This window comes from Dipodomys ordii, unplaced genomic scaffold (genome assembly GCF_000151885.1).
Source record: "Dipodomys ordii isolate 6190 unplaced genomic scaffold, Dord_2.0 Scaffold6, whole genome shotgun sequence".
NCBI lineage: Eukaryota > Metazoa > Chordata > Mammalia > Rodentia > Heteromyidae > Dipodomys > Dipodomys ordii.
In genome coordinates, this window is record NW_012267222.1 from 13,517,352 (window position 1) to 13,533,631 (window position 16,280).

The 16,280-nt window shown below is 45.2% G+C and overlaps 1 protein-coding gene across 1 annotated transcript in view; it reads right to left on the reverse strand.

Annotated features, from left to right (window-relative positions):
- Positions 1 to 12,643: 12,643 nt before the first annotated feature.
- Rcan3 (RCAN family member 3) overlaps positions 12,644 to 16,280 on the reverse strand; it is an 8,727-nt gene continuing 5,090 nt past the window's right edge. Inside the window, exons 2-3 of the mRNA XM_013033096.1 lie at positions 15,393 to 15,564; positions 12,644 to 14,299 (exon numbers count right to left, since the gene is read on the reverse strand). Of these exons, the coding sequence (XP_012888550.1) occupies positions 14,115 to 14,299; positions 15,393 to 15,564 (357 nt within the window). The 3' untranslated portion in view covers positions 12,644 to 14,114. The remainder of the gene's footprint in view (positions 14,300 to 15,392; positions 15,565 to 16,280) is intronic.

The window sequence follows — 16,280 nt, forward strand, 5'->3', positions numbered from 1 at the left end:
TTTTTTTGTTCAAGGCTAGCACTCTACCACTTGAGCTACAGCTCCACTTCCAATTTTTTTTCTTTTGTCAGTTGTGGGGCTTGAACTCAAGGCCTGGGCACTGACCCTGAATTTTTCTGCTCAAGGCTGGCACTCAACCACTTTGAGCCACAGCTCTACTTACACTGGAGATAAATCTCACAGTCTTTCTTGCCCAGCTGGCTTTGAACCACAATCCTCAAATCTCAGCTTCCTGAGCAGCTAGGATTAAAGGTATGAATCACCAGCCCCAGCCCGAGTATACTATTTTTCCCCCCATCCTGGGGCTTGAACTCAGGGCCTTGGTGCTATCCCTGAATCAATTTGTGCTCAAGGCTAACACTTTACCACTTGAGCTACAGTGCCACTTCTGGCTTTTTTGAATAGTTTATTGGATATAAGAGTCTCATGGGGGGCTGGGAAGGTGGCTCAGTGGTAGAGCACTTGCCTTGCATGCTTGAGGCCCTGGGTTCAATTCCTCAATACCACATAAGCAGAAAAAAAGCCGGAAGTGGTGCTGTGACTCAAGTGGTAGAGCACTAGCCTTGAGCTGAAGGACTGAGGGACAGTGCCCAGGCCCAGAGTTCAGGCCCCACAACCGAACACCCCCCCCCAAAAAAAAGAGTCTCATGGGGACTTTCCAGCCCAGGCTGGCTTTGAATGGCAATCCTCAGATCTCAGCCTTCTGAGTAGCTAGGATTATAGGCATGAGCTACTGGTGCTATTTTTATAGGATGTGAGGTTAAGGGAAACTGAGGACCAGGCCTGAGTCTTAGGGCAGCTCAGAGATTGCTCACAATGGAATTTACTGTATCTCTCGAGTTAGCAGCTGTGTTGGTAAATGCCTTTTACAAAGGAGAGTCATCTTTGCAATCTTGTTACTACTTATATAGGTCATATTGGACATCAGAAGTCTGCTAAGGGATTTACAAGTGTTACTATGAACTCTCACCTCAAGGTGCACTTTGAAGATGAGGAAACTGAGGTGTACAGAGGTCAGGATCCAGAAGTTTGCCCTCCTATATCACACAGTGCTAAATTAGCATTTGATCCCTGGGCCTGTGGAGTTATTAGAAATCCCAATCATTATCAGATATTTCTAATGAGGCAGAATAGTCTCAAAAACAACTAAAGTAGTCATTAAGTAATAGAACACTTAGACAACTTGGTCCATAAAAGACTAGCTTCCTGGGCTTACTCTGCCAACCATGGAGAACGCATTTTTGTCTAATTTCCTTCTCTGGGAGCCAAGGAACTGATCAAACCTCCCAGCACGGTTGACTGTATAATTTCCCATTAAGAGATCTCAATTATTCAAAGGATATTGAGGAAAGGTGGCACTGGGCCAAGAGTTAACCTAATTATTTCTTTGAACCAAAAAGGAAATTTTGACTTGAGTCAACTGGTATGCAGAACTTATTCATTTGCAGCTCAGAGAGGAGTGAATAGTACGGTATGTTTTCTCCATCTGAGTAAGTTAAATAAATGAGTAGTAAATAAAACAATAGTAACTAAAACCATTATATATACAGATCTAGTTGCAGAATTAGGCACTATGTAGTACATTTCCAAAATATTTATCTTAAAAAAATGGGCAAACATCCTCAATAAAATCTTGATTTCAGCTCAACATATCATAGCAAAATATTCTCCAGATTAACATATTTTCTTCCAAGGATTATTTGCATATTATTATTATTATTACTAGTCCTGGGCTTGAACTCAGGGCCTGAGCACTGTCCTTGAGCTTCTTTTGTTCAAGGCTAGCACTCTACCACTTGAGCCACAGCACCACTTCTGGCTTTTTCTGTTTATGTGGTACTGAGGAATTGAACCCAGGGCTTCATGCATGCTAGGCAAGCACTCTGCCACTAAGCCACATGCTCAGCCCATCATTTGCATATTTATATAACATCATTCCTAGGCCAAATGAAGTTTGGTCAAATATTTAATTATCTCACCTCTCATGTGATGGCTGAACTGCTTCTCTCTTGTGAGTCACATGATGTTAGCTAGTGAAATGTTTGTCTAAGTTTGGATTGGTCAAGAGGCAAGGGGTTTTTCTTTGTTGTTGTTGTTTGTTTGTTTGCCAGTCCAGGGGCTTGAACTCAGGTCCTGGGCACTGTTTCTGAGCTCCTTTTGCTCAAAGCTAGTGCTCTACCACTTGAGCCACAGTGCCACTTTTGTTTTTTTCTGTTTATGTGGTACTGAGGAATCAAACCCGGGGCTTCGTGCATGCTAGGTAAGCACTCTACCATTAAGTCACATTCCCAGCCCCAAAGCAGCAAGTTTTGGAAAGCACTTCCCACAGCAGTAATTTGTTCTGAACACAGATGCATACTTGCGTGTACGGCTCCTGAAAATGGGAAATTCATTGTTGCTTATGTAATGTGTCTAGAACTCGAGCAGTGGGAGGTAGTTGCACCTCAATTCTGCTCATCCATGGCTGTGAAGCTGAGTGATTTTGTGTTACAGGGTATCAGGCACATCAGCTGGTTCCACAGGGGACTGTGAGGCAAAGATGTTCAATTCCATTTACTTACTTTTCACTTCATTGAATCTATCATTCAGTGCCTCATTAATTTCACATATTCACCGGTATAATCAAATGTCATAGAGATTTGTCCTTTCAAAGTAGGGAAATGCACTGTGTTATTCCTTTCAAGTTCCACTTTCCATAGCCTTAAATTCAGGGCCTGGGCGCTGTCCCTCAGCTCTTCAGCTCAAGGCTAGCGCTCTACCACTTGAGCCACAGCGCCACTTCCTGTTTTCTGGTGGTTAATTGGAGATAAGAGTCTCATGGACTTTTCTGCCTGGGCTGGCTTTGAACTGAGATCCTCAGATCTCAGCCTCCTGAGTAGCTAGGGTTACAGGCTGGTGTTAAGGTTCAATCTCTGCATGGTTCAGGCAGAAAAGAGTTTGCTGGGAACAGAGCAGACTGCTGGCCTGCACAAGATGGAGGGTGCAGAGGTGCAAGGGATGCAGGGGAAGGGCGAGAGGGAAAAGGGGAAAGGGAAGGGAAACGCTGCAAGGGACAAGGGATAAAAAGGGGCAGAACCAATGATTGAGACTGATTTATAGTGAATGTGCAGAACTAATGATTGAGACTGATTTATTGTGAATGCACAGGGAGGAGGTAAGGCCCAGCGAAGACCTCAGAGCCTGGGGGACTTTCCATTGCTCCCAGTTGGGCCAGTTATCTAGGTTACGAATGCTGGGCAGGGGCTTCTAGGGAAAGGGCCACATATGCATGGGGGGAACAAGGGAAGTGGCCGTTACCTCCTCTCTCCTCCCCTCCCCCAACCCCCACTCCACCCCTCCCTGCAGACCTAACAACATGAGACACTGGCGCCCAGCTCCACAGCCTTAATTTAGGTTCAGTGCTTTCACATTTGAGAGCAGGGATCTAGAAGCAATGTTGGAGCAGTCTTGGTCTGTGTAAGCACACACCATGTTCACACAACCACAAAATTGCCCTGTGATACATTTCCCAGAACTCATTCCTATCATTAGCCACATATGACTGCATCTTTTTTTTTTTTGGTCGGTCATAGGGCTTGAACTCTAGGCCCAGGCGCTGTCCCTCAGCTCTTCAGCTCAAGGCTGAGCCACAGTGCCACTTGTGGTTTTCTGATGGTTTATTGGGAGATAAGGGTCTCACAGACTTTTTCTGCCTGGGCTGGCTTTGAACCGTGATCCTCAGATCTCAGCCTCCTGAGTAGCTAGGATTATAGGCGTGCGCCATGGACACCTGGCTCTTCCTTCTCCTCCTCCTCCTCCTCCTTCTTTTATTGTCAAAGTGATCTACAGAGGGATTACAGTTACGTAAGGTAGTGATTACATTTCATATTCTAACTTGTTACCCCACATGACTATATCTTGAGCCTAAGAATGTACATGTTTAGGGGTTGGGAAGATGGCTCAGTGATAGAGCTCTTGCCTTGTATGCCTGAGGCCCTGGGTTTGATTCCTCAGCACCACATAAGCAAAAAATTAAAAGCCAGAGGTGGCGCTGTGGCTCAACTGGTAGAGCACTAGCCTTGAGCTGAAGAGCTGAGGGACAGCGCCCAGGCCCACGACCGGCCCCCCCCCAAAAAAAAAGAGAATATATATGTTTAAACATTCCTAGCACACTGTAATCCAGAAACTTTAATTTCTCCCAAATATTTTGGACCATAATTCCTCCCCCCAAATTATATATAGTTAGTCCTGGGGCTTGAACTCGGGGACTGGGCTCTGTCCTTGAGCTTGTTTTTGCTCAAGGCTAGCACTCTATCACTTGAGCCACAGTGCCACTTCCAGCCTTTTCTGTTTATGTGGTACTGAGGAATTGAATCCAGTGCTTCATGAATGCTAGGCAAGCACTCTACCACTAAGCCATATTCCTAGCCTCATATACTCTTTTCTTTCTTTCTTTCTTTCTTTCTTTCTTTCTTTCTTTCTTTCTTTCTTTCTTTCTTTCTTTCTTTTTCATCTTCTTTTTTTTGGTCAGTCGTGGGGCTTGAACTCTGGGCCTGGGTGCTGTTCCTCAGCTCTTCAGCTCAAGGTTAGTGCTCTACCTCCTGACCCACAGCGCCACTTCCGGTTTTCTGGTGGTTTTTGGAGATAAGAGTCTCACAGATGTTCCTGCCGGGCTGGATTTGAACCACGATCCTCAGATCTTGGCCTCCTGAGTTGCTAGGATTATAGGTGTGAGCCACTGGACCCTGGTACCCCATAAACTTTTGTAATACTTATCAAATGTCTGACCTAAGCCTGGAGCTATGGCTGGTGCTCCACCACTGGAGCCACAGCTCTACTTACAGTTTTGTGTTTTTTTTTTTGCTAGTCCCAAGGCTTGACCTCAGGGCCCGAGTCCTGTTGCTGATCTTCTTTTGCTCAAGGCCAGCACTAGGGACTGGGAATGTGGCTTAGTGGTAGAGTGCTTGCCTACCATGCTCAAAGCCCTGGGTTTGATTTCTCAGTACCACATATACAGGGAAAGCTGAAAGTGGCATTGTGGCTCAAGTGGTAGAGTACTAGCCTTGAGCAAAAAGAAACTCAGAGAAGCCAGGTGTCAGTGGCTCACACCTGTAATCCTAGCTACTCAGGAGGCTGAGATCTTAGGATCGTGGTTCAAAGCTAACCTGGGCAGGAAAGTCCATGAGACTCATCTCCAATAAACCACCAGACAACTGGAAGTTGCACTGTGGCTTAAGTGGTAGAATGCTTGTTTTGAGCTGAAGAGTTGAAGGACAGCACCTAAGCCCAGAGTTCAAGCCCCACAACCAACAAACCAAACAAACAAAAAAGACTGGGGCTCTACCACTTGAGCCACAGTTCCTGAAAGATTATTAGACTTTTCCAGGTACAGAGAACAAAGAAACGCTTATTCCCAGAAAAGGGGGCCGGCAAGACTCCTCACAAGGGAGAAGTGAGAAGTCGGGGCTATGGTCTGAGGTGCCCAGGCTTTGAACCGTGATCCTCAGATCTCAGCCTCCTGAGTGGCTAGGATTATAGATGTGAGTCACCAGTACCAGGCCAGTTTGCTATTTTAACAAAATCCTCAACTAAAACCGGATGTTAAGATTGTTCTGCACCACCCCTAAAGGAGGAGTTGAGGAGAGGCCTCTGGGCCCCAGCAGCCTGGAGGCTCAGCGCCCCCTAGAGGCGGCCCCATCCAACACAGCTCTAACAGCATCTGGAAAAGCACCTCTCAGAGAAATGGCTCTAGCTGCTCGGCTTTCATTTCATTCAAAACAAAATGATCAAAAACTTTCCTCCAGAAAAAGGTTCGAGCTTGTGAGAGGAGTGGAGAGTGGCAGAAAGAGCCGGGAACATCCTGGGCCTGGTTTTGACTTGGTCAGTGCTCATCACCATGTTCTTATATAGGTATGTTGGGGGCAGGGAGTGGGGAGGAAGTGCAGGCCGCTAACTAAACCTCTCACTGGTTGGAGGTTCTCTACTTCTCCCTTTGCTCTGAAGGGTCAAGGAGCAGCTGTGTGTGTGTGTGTGTGTGTGTGTGTGTCTGTGTGATCAATTTTACATTGGGTGTCATGTAAGATTTTATTTGAACAAAGAGAAGAGTTTATTCTAGGGTTTAAAAATAAGTATTGGAGCTGGGTGCTGCTGGCTCACACCTGTAATCCTAGCTACTCAGGAGGCTGAGATTGGAGGATCATGGTTCAAAGCCATCCCAGGCAGGAAAGTCTGTGAGACTCTGATCTCCAATAAACCACCAGAAAACCAGAAGTGGTGCTGTAGCTCAAGTGGTAGAGCACTCTCCTTGAACGGAAGAGCTGAGGGACAGCGCTCAGGCCCAGAGTTCAAGCCCCACGACCGACCCCCCCAAAAAGTATTGGCACTGGGCAATATATACCTGCAATCCCTGCTACTTGGGAGGTAGAGGTAGGAAGATCTCCAAGTTAGTGAGACCATAACTCAAAACCAAAAAAGACAAAAAGACTGGGACATAGCTCTCCTAAGAGTATCTTCTTTTGGTCTTACTGTATCTAGAATCCTGTATAATTTATTATATCTCAGTGCATTTTAGATCCAACTTCTGCATAGCAGAGAGAACATGTGCCATTTGTCTCTCTGAGCTTGGTTTACCTCACTTAACATAATTTGTTCTAGTTCCATCCATTTCCCTGAAAATTACAGTATTCTATTCTTTCTAATGTCTGTGTAAAATTCCATTGTATATAGGTACTACATTTTTTGGATCCACTCATCTATTGTGAGGCATCTGGGCTGTTTCTATAACTTCATTATCATGAGTAGTGGGGCAATGAACATGGATGTGCAGGTGTCCTTATATCCGGGCTCATGATGTTCAGGGTGGATGCCCAGGAGTGGTATGGCTGGGTCATAGGCAAGGTCTATGCTTAGCTTTTTGAGGAACCTCCAGACTGCTGTCCAGAGCGGTTGTACTAGTTTACATTCCCACCAGCTGTGCAGTAGGGTTCCTTTTCCCCCACATCCCCGCCAACATTTGCTGCTGTTTGAATTCACAGTATTGGCCAATCTTACTGGGGTAACATTGAAATCTCAGAGTTGTTTTGATTTGCATTTCCTTTATGGCCAGAAATGATGAGCATTTCTTTTTTTCTTTTTCCTTTTTTTTTTTTTTTGCCAGTCCTGCTTGAACTCAGGGCCTGGGCACTGTCTCGAAGCGTCTTTTGCTCAAGGCTAGCACTCTACCACTTGAGCCACAGTACCACTTCCAGCCTTTTCTTGTGGCAGAGGAATTGAACCCAAGACTTCATGCATGCTAGACAAACACTCTACCACTAAGCCACATTCCCAGCCCTAGTGTGTTTCTTTGTCATTCTTACCTCTTCTTCTGAGAGGTCTCTCCTTAGCTCCCTTGCCCATTTAGCGATTGGTTTGCTAGGTTTGGAAGGGGTTAGTTTCTTGAGCTCCTTGTATATTTTGGATGTTAGGCCTTTGCCTGTTATATTGCTGGTAAACATCTTTTCTTAATTGATTGGCTGTCTTTCTCGTTTAGTAACTATCCTTCGCTATGCAAACCCTTTTGTTTTGGTGTAATCACACTTGTCAAGTCTCTGTTGTGCTCCTGGGACTCTATTCAAGAAGTTTCTACCTATAAGCTCTAATGTTTCTCCTACTCTGTCTTGCAGAAGTTTCGAAGTTTTGGGTCTGATGTTGAGGTCTTTGATTCACTTTGAATTGATAGTGATGCATGGTGACAAACAGGGATCCACTTTTATGGATACCCAGTTTCCCCAACACCAATTATTGAAGAGGCTATTTTTTTCTACTGCTATGTCTTTGGCTCCCTTATCAAATATCAGATAACTGGAAGTGTATGGTTTTATTTCTGGGTCTTCTAATCTATTCCATTTGTCTTTGGGCCTTTTTTTTTTTTTTGTCAGTTTTGGGGCTTGAACTCTGGGCCTGTGCACTGTCCCTCAGCTCTTCAGCTCAAGGCTAATGCTCTACCACTTGAGGCACAGCTTTACTTCTGGTTTTCTAATGGCTTATTGGAGATAAGAGTCTCACAGACTTTCCTGCCCAGGCTGGCTTTGAACCATGGTTCTCAGATCTCAGCCTCCTGAGTAGCTACGATTATAGGGGTGAGCCACCAGCGCCTGGCCTTCGAGCCTATTTGTCCCAATACTAAGCTGTTTTAATATTATGGCTCTGAGGTAGCATTTGAAGTCTGGTGTTACACCACTTACATTGCTTCTTTTTTTTAAGTCTAGAATTGCTTTGGCTATTCTAGGTCTTTCATTGTTCCATATGAAGTTTTATTTTCTCTAACTCGGTAAAGAATGCCATTGGGATTGTGATGGGGATTGCACTGAATTTGTATATTATTTTTGACAGTACGGCCATTTTCACAATATTGATTCTGCCTATCCATGTACATGGAAGGCCCTTCCATTGCCTGGTGTCCTTTGATTTCTTTTTTCAGATTTTTATAGTTTTCACTATAAACATCTTTTACATCCTTGACCAGGTTGATACCTAGTTATTTCATTTTTTTTAGGCTATTGCAAATGGAGTTGTTTTCATGATTTCCCTTTCTGCTTGTACACTGTTGGCATTCGGAAAGACTACTGATTTTTGTGGGTTAATTTTGTATCCTGCTACTTTGCCAAAGTGGTTGATCAGCTCTAGGAGCTTGGGAATGGAGGTTTTTTGGTCCTTTAGATATAAGATCATGTCATCTGCAAATAGGGATACTTGTTTTCTTCGTTGCCTATGTGAACCCTTTATGTTCTTTTCTTGCCTTATTGCTCTGGCTAGGAATTCTGAACTATATTGAAGAGGAGTGGGGGAAGTGGACACCCTTGCCTTGTTCCTGATTTTAGGGGAAATGTTTTTTCTCCTTTCTTTTTTTTGTGCTTCTAAGGTTCAAAACCAGGGCCTCACATTTGCTTGGCAGGTGCTGTATCACTTGAGCTAGTCCTCCAGCCCATTTTGTTGTGGTTATTTATTTGTTTTTGGGTCCGGTCGCGGGGCCTGAACTCTGGGCCTGGGCGCTGTCCCTCAGCTCTTCAGCTCAAGGCTAGCGCTCTATCACTTGAGCCACAGCGCCACTTCCAGCTCTTTTCTTTTTGCTTATGTGGTGCTGAGGAATCGAACCCAGGGCCTCAGGCATGCAAGGCAAGCGCTTTACCACTGAGCCAACTTCCCAGCCCTCCATTGCTTAATTATGTTTGAGTTTTTCCTTCTAAAATAAATTCATAGACTATAAAATAATCTATATAAAAGATTTCAATCTTGAAGAGAACTGATTTTGCAAGCATGGGGGGCAAGTATCATTATACTACAAACTTTAATTTCCAAATCTTATTAATCAGAATCACATTGTAACAGAGACCAAGCAAGACGCAGGATTTCAGTGCATGCCTGTAATCCCAGTTACTCAGAAGGCTGAGATCTAGAGAACTGAGGTTCAAAGGCAGCATGGACAGACAAATTCAAGAGACATCTCTAATTAACTAGCAAAAAGCTGGAGGTTTAGCTCAAGTGGAAGAGTACCAGTCATGAATGCAAAGGCCTAGGTGAGAACTCTGAATTCAAACCCCAGTACTGGCACAAAAGAAAATGAGAAAGAAGGATTTTCATATTTTAATTTCACTAACATTAAAATGTACAAAAGTCCACCTAATATATGCTAAAGTAACTGACATATTTTTGTTATTGTTGTTGGTCGTGGGGTTTAAACTCTGGGCCTGGGCACTGTCCCTCAGCTCTTCAGCTCAAGGCGACACTCTACCACTTGATCAACAGCGCCACTTCCGGTTTTCTGGTGGTTAATTGTAGATAAGAGTCACATGGACTTTCCTGCCTGGGCTGGCTTTGAACTGTGATCCTCAGATCTCAGCCTCCTGAGTAGCCAGGATTATAGGCGTGAGCCACCAGACCTGGTATAACATAAAATTTTAAAGAGATTCTGACCCCCAAAGGACAATGGCAATGAAGACATAAAACATGGATCATCAAATTGATTAAAATTACTGAGCTTATTAATCTTATTAATCAGATAAGTTTAAAAATTTATTTAAAAATTCATTAAGAAAATATCCATTTCTTTATTCATTGTATTCTGTCAAAGGAAAAAGGCTGCCACCCTCTCCCATCTCCGGCCTTTTAAGGGGCCAATGTTAAGAAGCAGAGAAGGAATAGGAAATGCGGAATTCTATCCCTGGCCCCCCTGCTGGGGGAGCACAGCAAGCCCAATGACTGGAGAGAGCTCTAAGCGCGCAACAGGATTAGACTTGTGATTTCCAGTCACCTTCCACTCTGCAATCAACATCCAAATCTTTTCACTTTATGACTTCTTTGGAGATCTGGTCTCACTAGTGGTAGAGTGCTAGCCTTGAGCTGAAGAGCTGAGGGACAGTGCCCAGGCCCAGAGTTCAGGCCTCACGACCGACAAAAAAACAAAACACTGCCATGATTATCCTGGAATGGCCACACATGCCTGTCATGACAGGCGAGTGCTCTACCACTCGAGCCACAGCGCCACTTCCCACTTTCTGAGTGGAGATAAGAGTCTCATGGACTTTCCTGCCTGGGCTAGCTTTGAGCCACAATCCTCAGATCTCAGCCTCCTGAGTAGCATGAGACACCAATGCCCAGCTAATCACAGCATCTTTAAATGCTGTACTTAACTGGAACATTAAACAAAAAGGGCTGTACTATTAAAGAATGGATGTTCTGCCCCTGAGCTCCATCTCCTGTATCTCCTCAATTCAAACAGGCCACAGACGTCCATCACCACCTCCACACTGGAGCTATGATGTGTTCTTAGTCACTGACGGTTTGCACGTGTGGCATTTTGAAGACGGTGTAAAAGATGGGCATCTCATCCCCTCTGGCTTTCAGCTTCCACCTCCTGTGCCCCTTGGCACCTGAGGCCTCCCACCTGCTGACAGGGATGCCTACTTGCTGCCATTGCTTTCATCCACGGGCGTGCTCAAATAGTTGAACGGAGGCTTTGAGCTGATGCACTGCAGTTCTGCAGCTGCCCTGGCTGGGCATCTGTTTTCCCTGTCCAGCCATGTCTTCCTAACACTGAGTACCATCACCAGGCCTCCCAAACTCATGGTTCAATTCCCAGGAAGAGGCTCCAAGTGCTAAAGAAATCACACTGCTCTCCTCTCAGAGTTAATTCTGAAATAAAGCCCACTACAGAGAAGAAAAATGTAAGAACTTTTAAAAAGATATAGGACACTCATCTCTTGTAAAATGGATATAAAATAGTCAAAGCAGACAGAGATCTTGAGATCCTGATGGATTAAGCATTAAAAAGTTAGGAGTATCCAGTAGTTTTTCTTGTAGAATTCACCTTAAGGAAAACTATATTAGAAAGACAGTATATTAATACTTGCTATCCAGAAGTTTAAATAACTCTCCATATGCATGTACATTTATACTTATGCATGTACATGTACACACATGTGTATATTGTCATATGATGCACACATATGCATACAGATTCACACAATTTTTCATTAAAGTTTTCTTCAATTTATTCCCGACTACAAAATTTCTTTTTTTTTTTTAATTCAGTAGTTTACTTGCCTTAAAGAAATTAGGAATGTTTTTGGTAGCACTGGGATCTGCAATCGTAGGCATGCACTCTACCGCTGAGCCATTTTCCGCAGAAAATGTTCTGCCAGCTCTTTAACTGGCAGATAATGAAAGCTAAGCAAATATAAAATACCGTGCGTTTTGATCACTTAGAAAATTATAGTGAATAAATGTTATACAATAGGAATTTCAAAATTTCATAACTACTGAAAGCATATACTTTTCCTGGCAGCTAGGGTCTATCATGCAATAAAAGAAAGAGAGAAAGAGAGAGAGAAAGAAAGAAAGGAAGGAAGAAATAAAGGAAGCAAGGAAGCAAGCAAGCAAGCGAGTACTGGTGGCTCACACCTGTAACTCTAGCTACTCTGGAGGCTGAGATGAGGATTGAGGTTCTAAGCAAGCCCAGGCAGGAAAGTCTGTAAGACTCTTATCTCCAATTTCTCTCTCTCTCTCTTTCTCTCTCTCTCTCTCACACACACACACACACATACACACACACACACACGAAACTTGAAGTGAAGCTGTGGTAGAGCTCAGTGGAATAGCACTAGCCTTGACCAAAAGAAGCTCAGGCCCTGAGTTCAAGCCCTAGGCTGGGCAGAGGAGGGAAGAAGGAAGGGAGGGAGGGAGGGAGAGAGAGAGAGAGAGAGAGAGAGAGAATGTTTAGAGCTGTGGAGTAGAAGTGGATGCAAGGGTATGCATCTGGAGTCCTTTGCTGGGGAGGACTGACTGAGCTCCGGGGTTTGACAGCAACCTGGCTATCATAAAGCCCACCTTAGAAAGAACTGTAAAATAAACATACCGAGTAGCTGTGGGTTAAGGTGACAAATGATGGTCTGAACTAATTGCATTAGATGTATCATAAATTTCAACTGAACTTAACACTGAGGATCACCAGTGGCAAACACAAGCCACCAGAAGAATTACTCATCTCAAAAGTTCCCCTCGTCCTGGTCCTGGGGCTTGAACTCAGGGCCTGAACACTGTCCCTGGGCTTCTTTTGCTCAAGGCTAGCACTCTACCACTTGAGAGCCACAGTGCCACTTCCACCTTTGTCTGTGTATGTGGTACTGAGGAATCAAACCCAGGGCTTCATGCATGCTAGGCAAGCGCTCTACCACTAAGCAACATTCCCTGCCCCCTCAAGTTTTCTGAAGGCAAGGAAAATAAAGAAAGCTATTTTTCCTCTGAGCAAAGTATCATTTGAATCCTCAGAAACAAACTCTACCATAACAAGAAGTAAATCAATCACAAAGCATGTTACTGAACACACAGACATCGTGGCGTCTGGGTTTTTCTCTGCATTTTCTTTGTGCTGGCTGCAGCTGAAGGGGCAGGCAGCTGCTTTCTTAGGGTTTTACCGTAAGAGGGATTGCAGAATCTGAATAGACCACAAAGCGTCAAAGGTGCTGTTCTACTCAAAGAGGTTCAAATAACACTTTCTGAAGCCTGATTTGGAAAACCATCTGTTTGAAGGGAAAGTGCCAACTTTAAGCCTAGGTAAAAATATTGCATCAGAAAGAAAAATGCAATCTACCTGTCATAATCCCCTATTTCATAGAAAAATAGTCCCATGACTTTTCCTTCCAAGCAGGCTGGAAATGTTTCAATGGAAAAGTTTTGTCTTCTCACTATCTTCTCTAATTGAAAACTATGAAAGTCATGTACCAATATACGCATAGCATAGAAAAACCTCAAAAACTAGCAGTTAACGCTGGAGGAGGTGGGGACAAAGGCTGGTGAGTGAGGACCGCTTGCCCCTGTGTCCCTACAGGTAGAAATGGTCACCCATGGCAGTCAAAGCTAGCCACGCCTCCTGGTGGTGGGCCTGCTCTTCTAAGGGAGCCCAGCTCAGGAGGGGCCAGGGAGGCACAGGCCCTGTGTGCACACTTCCCCACTTCCTGAGACCCAGGTGGAGGATGGGCTCTGATCTGTGCCTTACTTATGATAGAGTAGATTTGGCATGTCTTCCCCAATGTAATGAAAGAGATACTTGTGATAGAAATTATTCTGCATTTCAGGTTTCTTTTCATGCAAAAAAAACATCATGTACACTGAATTACTATTAACCTTTGATCCATGTGCTAGTTAGAAGCTATCATGGCTGGTATAAACCACCCCACACCAGATTAAAACTGTAGGAATATTTTAAAATCCGTAGAGATGGAAGTGCCTGGGTGCTATGGATCTGGGATTGGGTACCCATGCTGTATGGTCTCAGGAGAATTTAAGATCATTGCTAGAGGGAGAGGGCAGAGATGGGAAGCCATGTTCCTAATCTGCTATTGACTGGAGCTGACACATCTTTGGGGGGGGGGGGAGGAGGGGCTGATCCTTTCATTTAAAGTGCCATTTAGAATACCACTCCAAATTCCAAACCAGTGGAATTCCAAACCACCTGCTACTCCTCCTGCGCAGGCCTGGTGAAGGCTCCAGCCTGGCTCCCTGGCAGCATGAGCACCCTGCGGCAGTGGGCATCAATAGGAGGCTGGAGGGCCGGGCAGCTGCAGGCAGAGCGGCGGCCGGGCAGTGCTGGGCAGCGCAGCTCACAGCGCGCAGGGGAAGGTCTGCTGCTCCCTCAGCACCGCCGTGGGAGGGTCAGGCCGCCGCGTCTGGGTGATTTTCTGTTTGGGGTTTTTCATATCTTCTTCCTCTTCGGTCTCACTCTCGCAGACGTGAACCACCACGCTGGGTGTGGACTCTGTCCCCGCGTGCAGTTCATATTTCTCCCCTGTGAGGGTGAAGAAGAAAGGGGCAAAGGCTCACACGGGGGGCAGGAAGAACTGTCTGGTCTCTAGGAAATACCATTTTAATTTTACAGTGAGGACTTAAAAAACAATTCACTATGTGAACGACTACAAATGCATCACTATATTCAACGTACATCATAGAAACATTGAACTATTACTTGAGGGTAGGGGTGAAGGGAAAATGGGAGAGAGCAAGGGAAGGGGTGACACCGATCAACTGGCATTGTACTCATAACCTTGCTGTACAAGTACTTAATAAAATGAAACAGCTTCACATGCTCTGATGTAACTTTATCTTGCTTTGGTGTTGGAGTTTGAGACTCTTCAGTCTGTCCTCCAGACTCTTGGGAGTTGAGTATAAATGCTAATTGCAGCTGGATGGATAACGGGCGTGGACCTGCTTAATTTTCTAATGCTTCCACTTTCCCTCGGGAGGAGCTGGTATGGCTGGAGGCAGCTCTGGCTGGCTCTTCAGTCTGGGAACTCAGACATCTGAAATCTGCTCTAATGTCTAAAAACACCAAGCCACTTCTCAACTGCCTCTCTCTCAAGTCCGCTACAGGAGACAGTCTGTGTTGGGCAGATAACCAGCAACAGCCAGCAGGCCATCAGCGTGTCAGGCTATCTTAAAAGATGAGAGAAGTAGAGAAAGGAAAGAGGAGGAAAATAAGAAACGAAGACACGGGAGGCAAGATCTGATGCCATGAATAATTCCTTGAAATATATTACAAGTGGTCGTCACCTGCTTGGTACCTGAAAGGCCAGGAGGGGAAACAACTTAAATTCACGGACTGCCTGGGTCAACTCCTAGTGCACTGTGTAATCCTTATAACCACACACAACAGGAAATAAAGAATAAACCTGGCTGAGAAAACCATGTCTAAGCAAGCTGCTGAGGCTCAGCTGGCCAGAAGACACCAGACTAGGATCTGTGTGTGCCCACCAGGCCAGAATCTGCTCTCAGGTAGAATCTGCTCTTGTTTAGATTGAACCTGGGCTCACCACATTCTCCCCGGCTCTGCCCAGATCACTCATGGCACTGGAGACAAACATAGGAAGGGGAGAAGTGGTTACCTGGCCCCAGCTTAGAGACAGCACAGAGTAAGTCGTAGTTGATCATGGGCATTGCATCTTCGCTCTGCTTCCACCCCACTGGCGGGGATGACGGCGGGGAGATGAGGAACTGTTTGGCAGGCTGCGGTGGCAGCAGGAAGGCCTTGCGCCGAGCCTCCCCTGCCGTCTGCACCTGCAGGAAGGACACAGCTGACTGGGTTTACTCATCCAAATGGTGATTATGTTTGCAGAGAACTACATTTCTCTTCAGTGCTCTAGGATTTCCTAGAAGGTGGGACTGGCTCTCTTAGCATACTGCACAGGGACCACACAGATCAAGTGCCGGCTCTATAAATACAAGTGAACAAAAGGGTAAGGGGATGCATGGAGGGACAAAGCAGTGAGTAGCTTTAACTTGGATGGCAAGTGTCCCCCAAGGATCCATGTGTGAAGGCCTTCAGGACACAGGCCCAGAGGGGTATCACAGGAACACACTGTTGAGGGGCAGCAGGACCCTAGGCCCTTCCCCCTCCCTTCCACATGCCTCTGCCATGATGTGCTGCCTTGCCACAGGTTCCAAAGCAATGGCGCCAACACAGACCCAAGTCTCAACAACTGGGAGCCAAAGTTAACCTTCTCGCTTCACAGGCTGATTCTTTCAGATTAGCTGTGACAGTGGAAGAAGCATATTACTAGATTCTAATCCATGAGGAGTAAGAATAGTATCGTTACTTTAAACTCCATCGCCAAGAGACCACCAGGAAATGTATAGTTATCTTTCTTTCTTTCTTTTTTTTTTTTTTGTCAGTCGTGGGGCTTGAACTCTGGGCCTGAGTGCTGTCCCTCAGCTCTTCAGCTCAAGGCTAGTGCTCTACCACTTGAGCTACAGCGCCACTTCCGGTTTTCTGG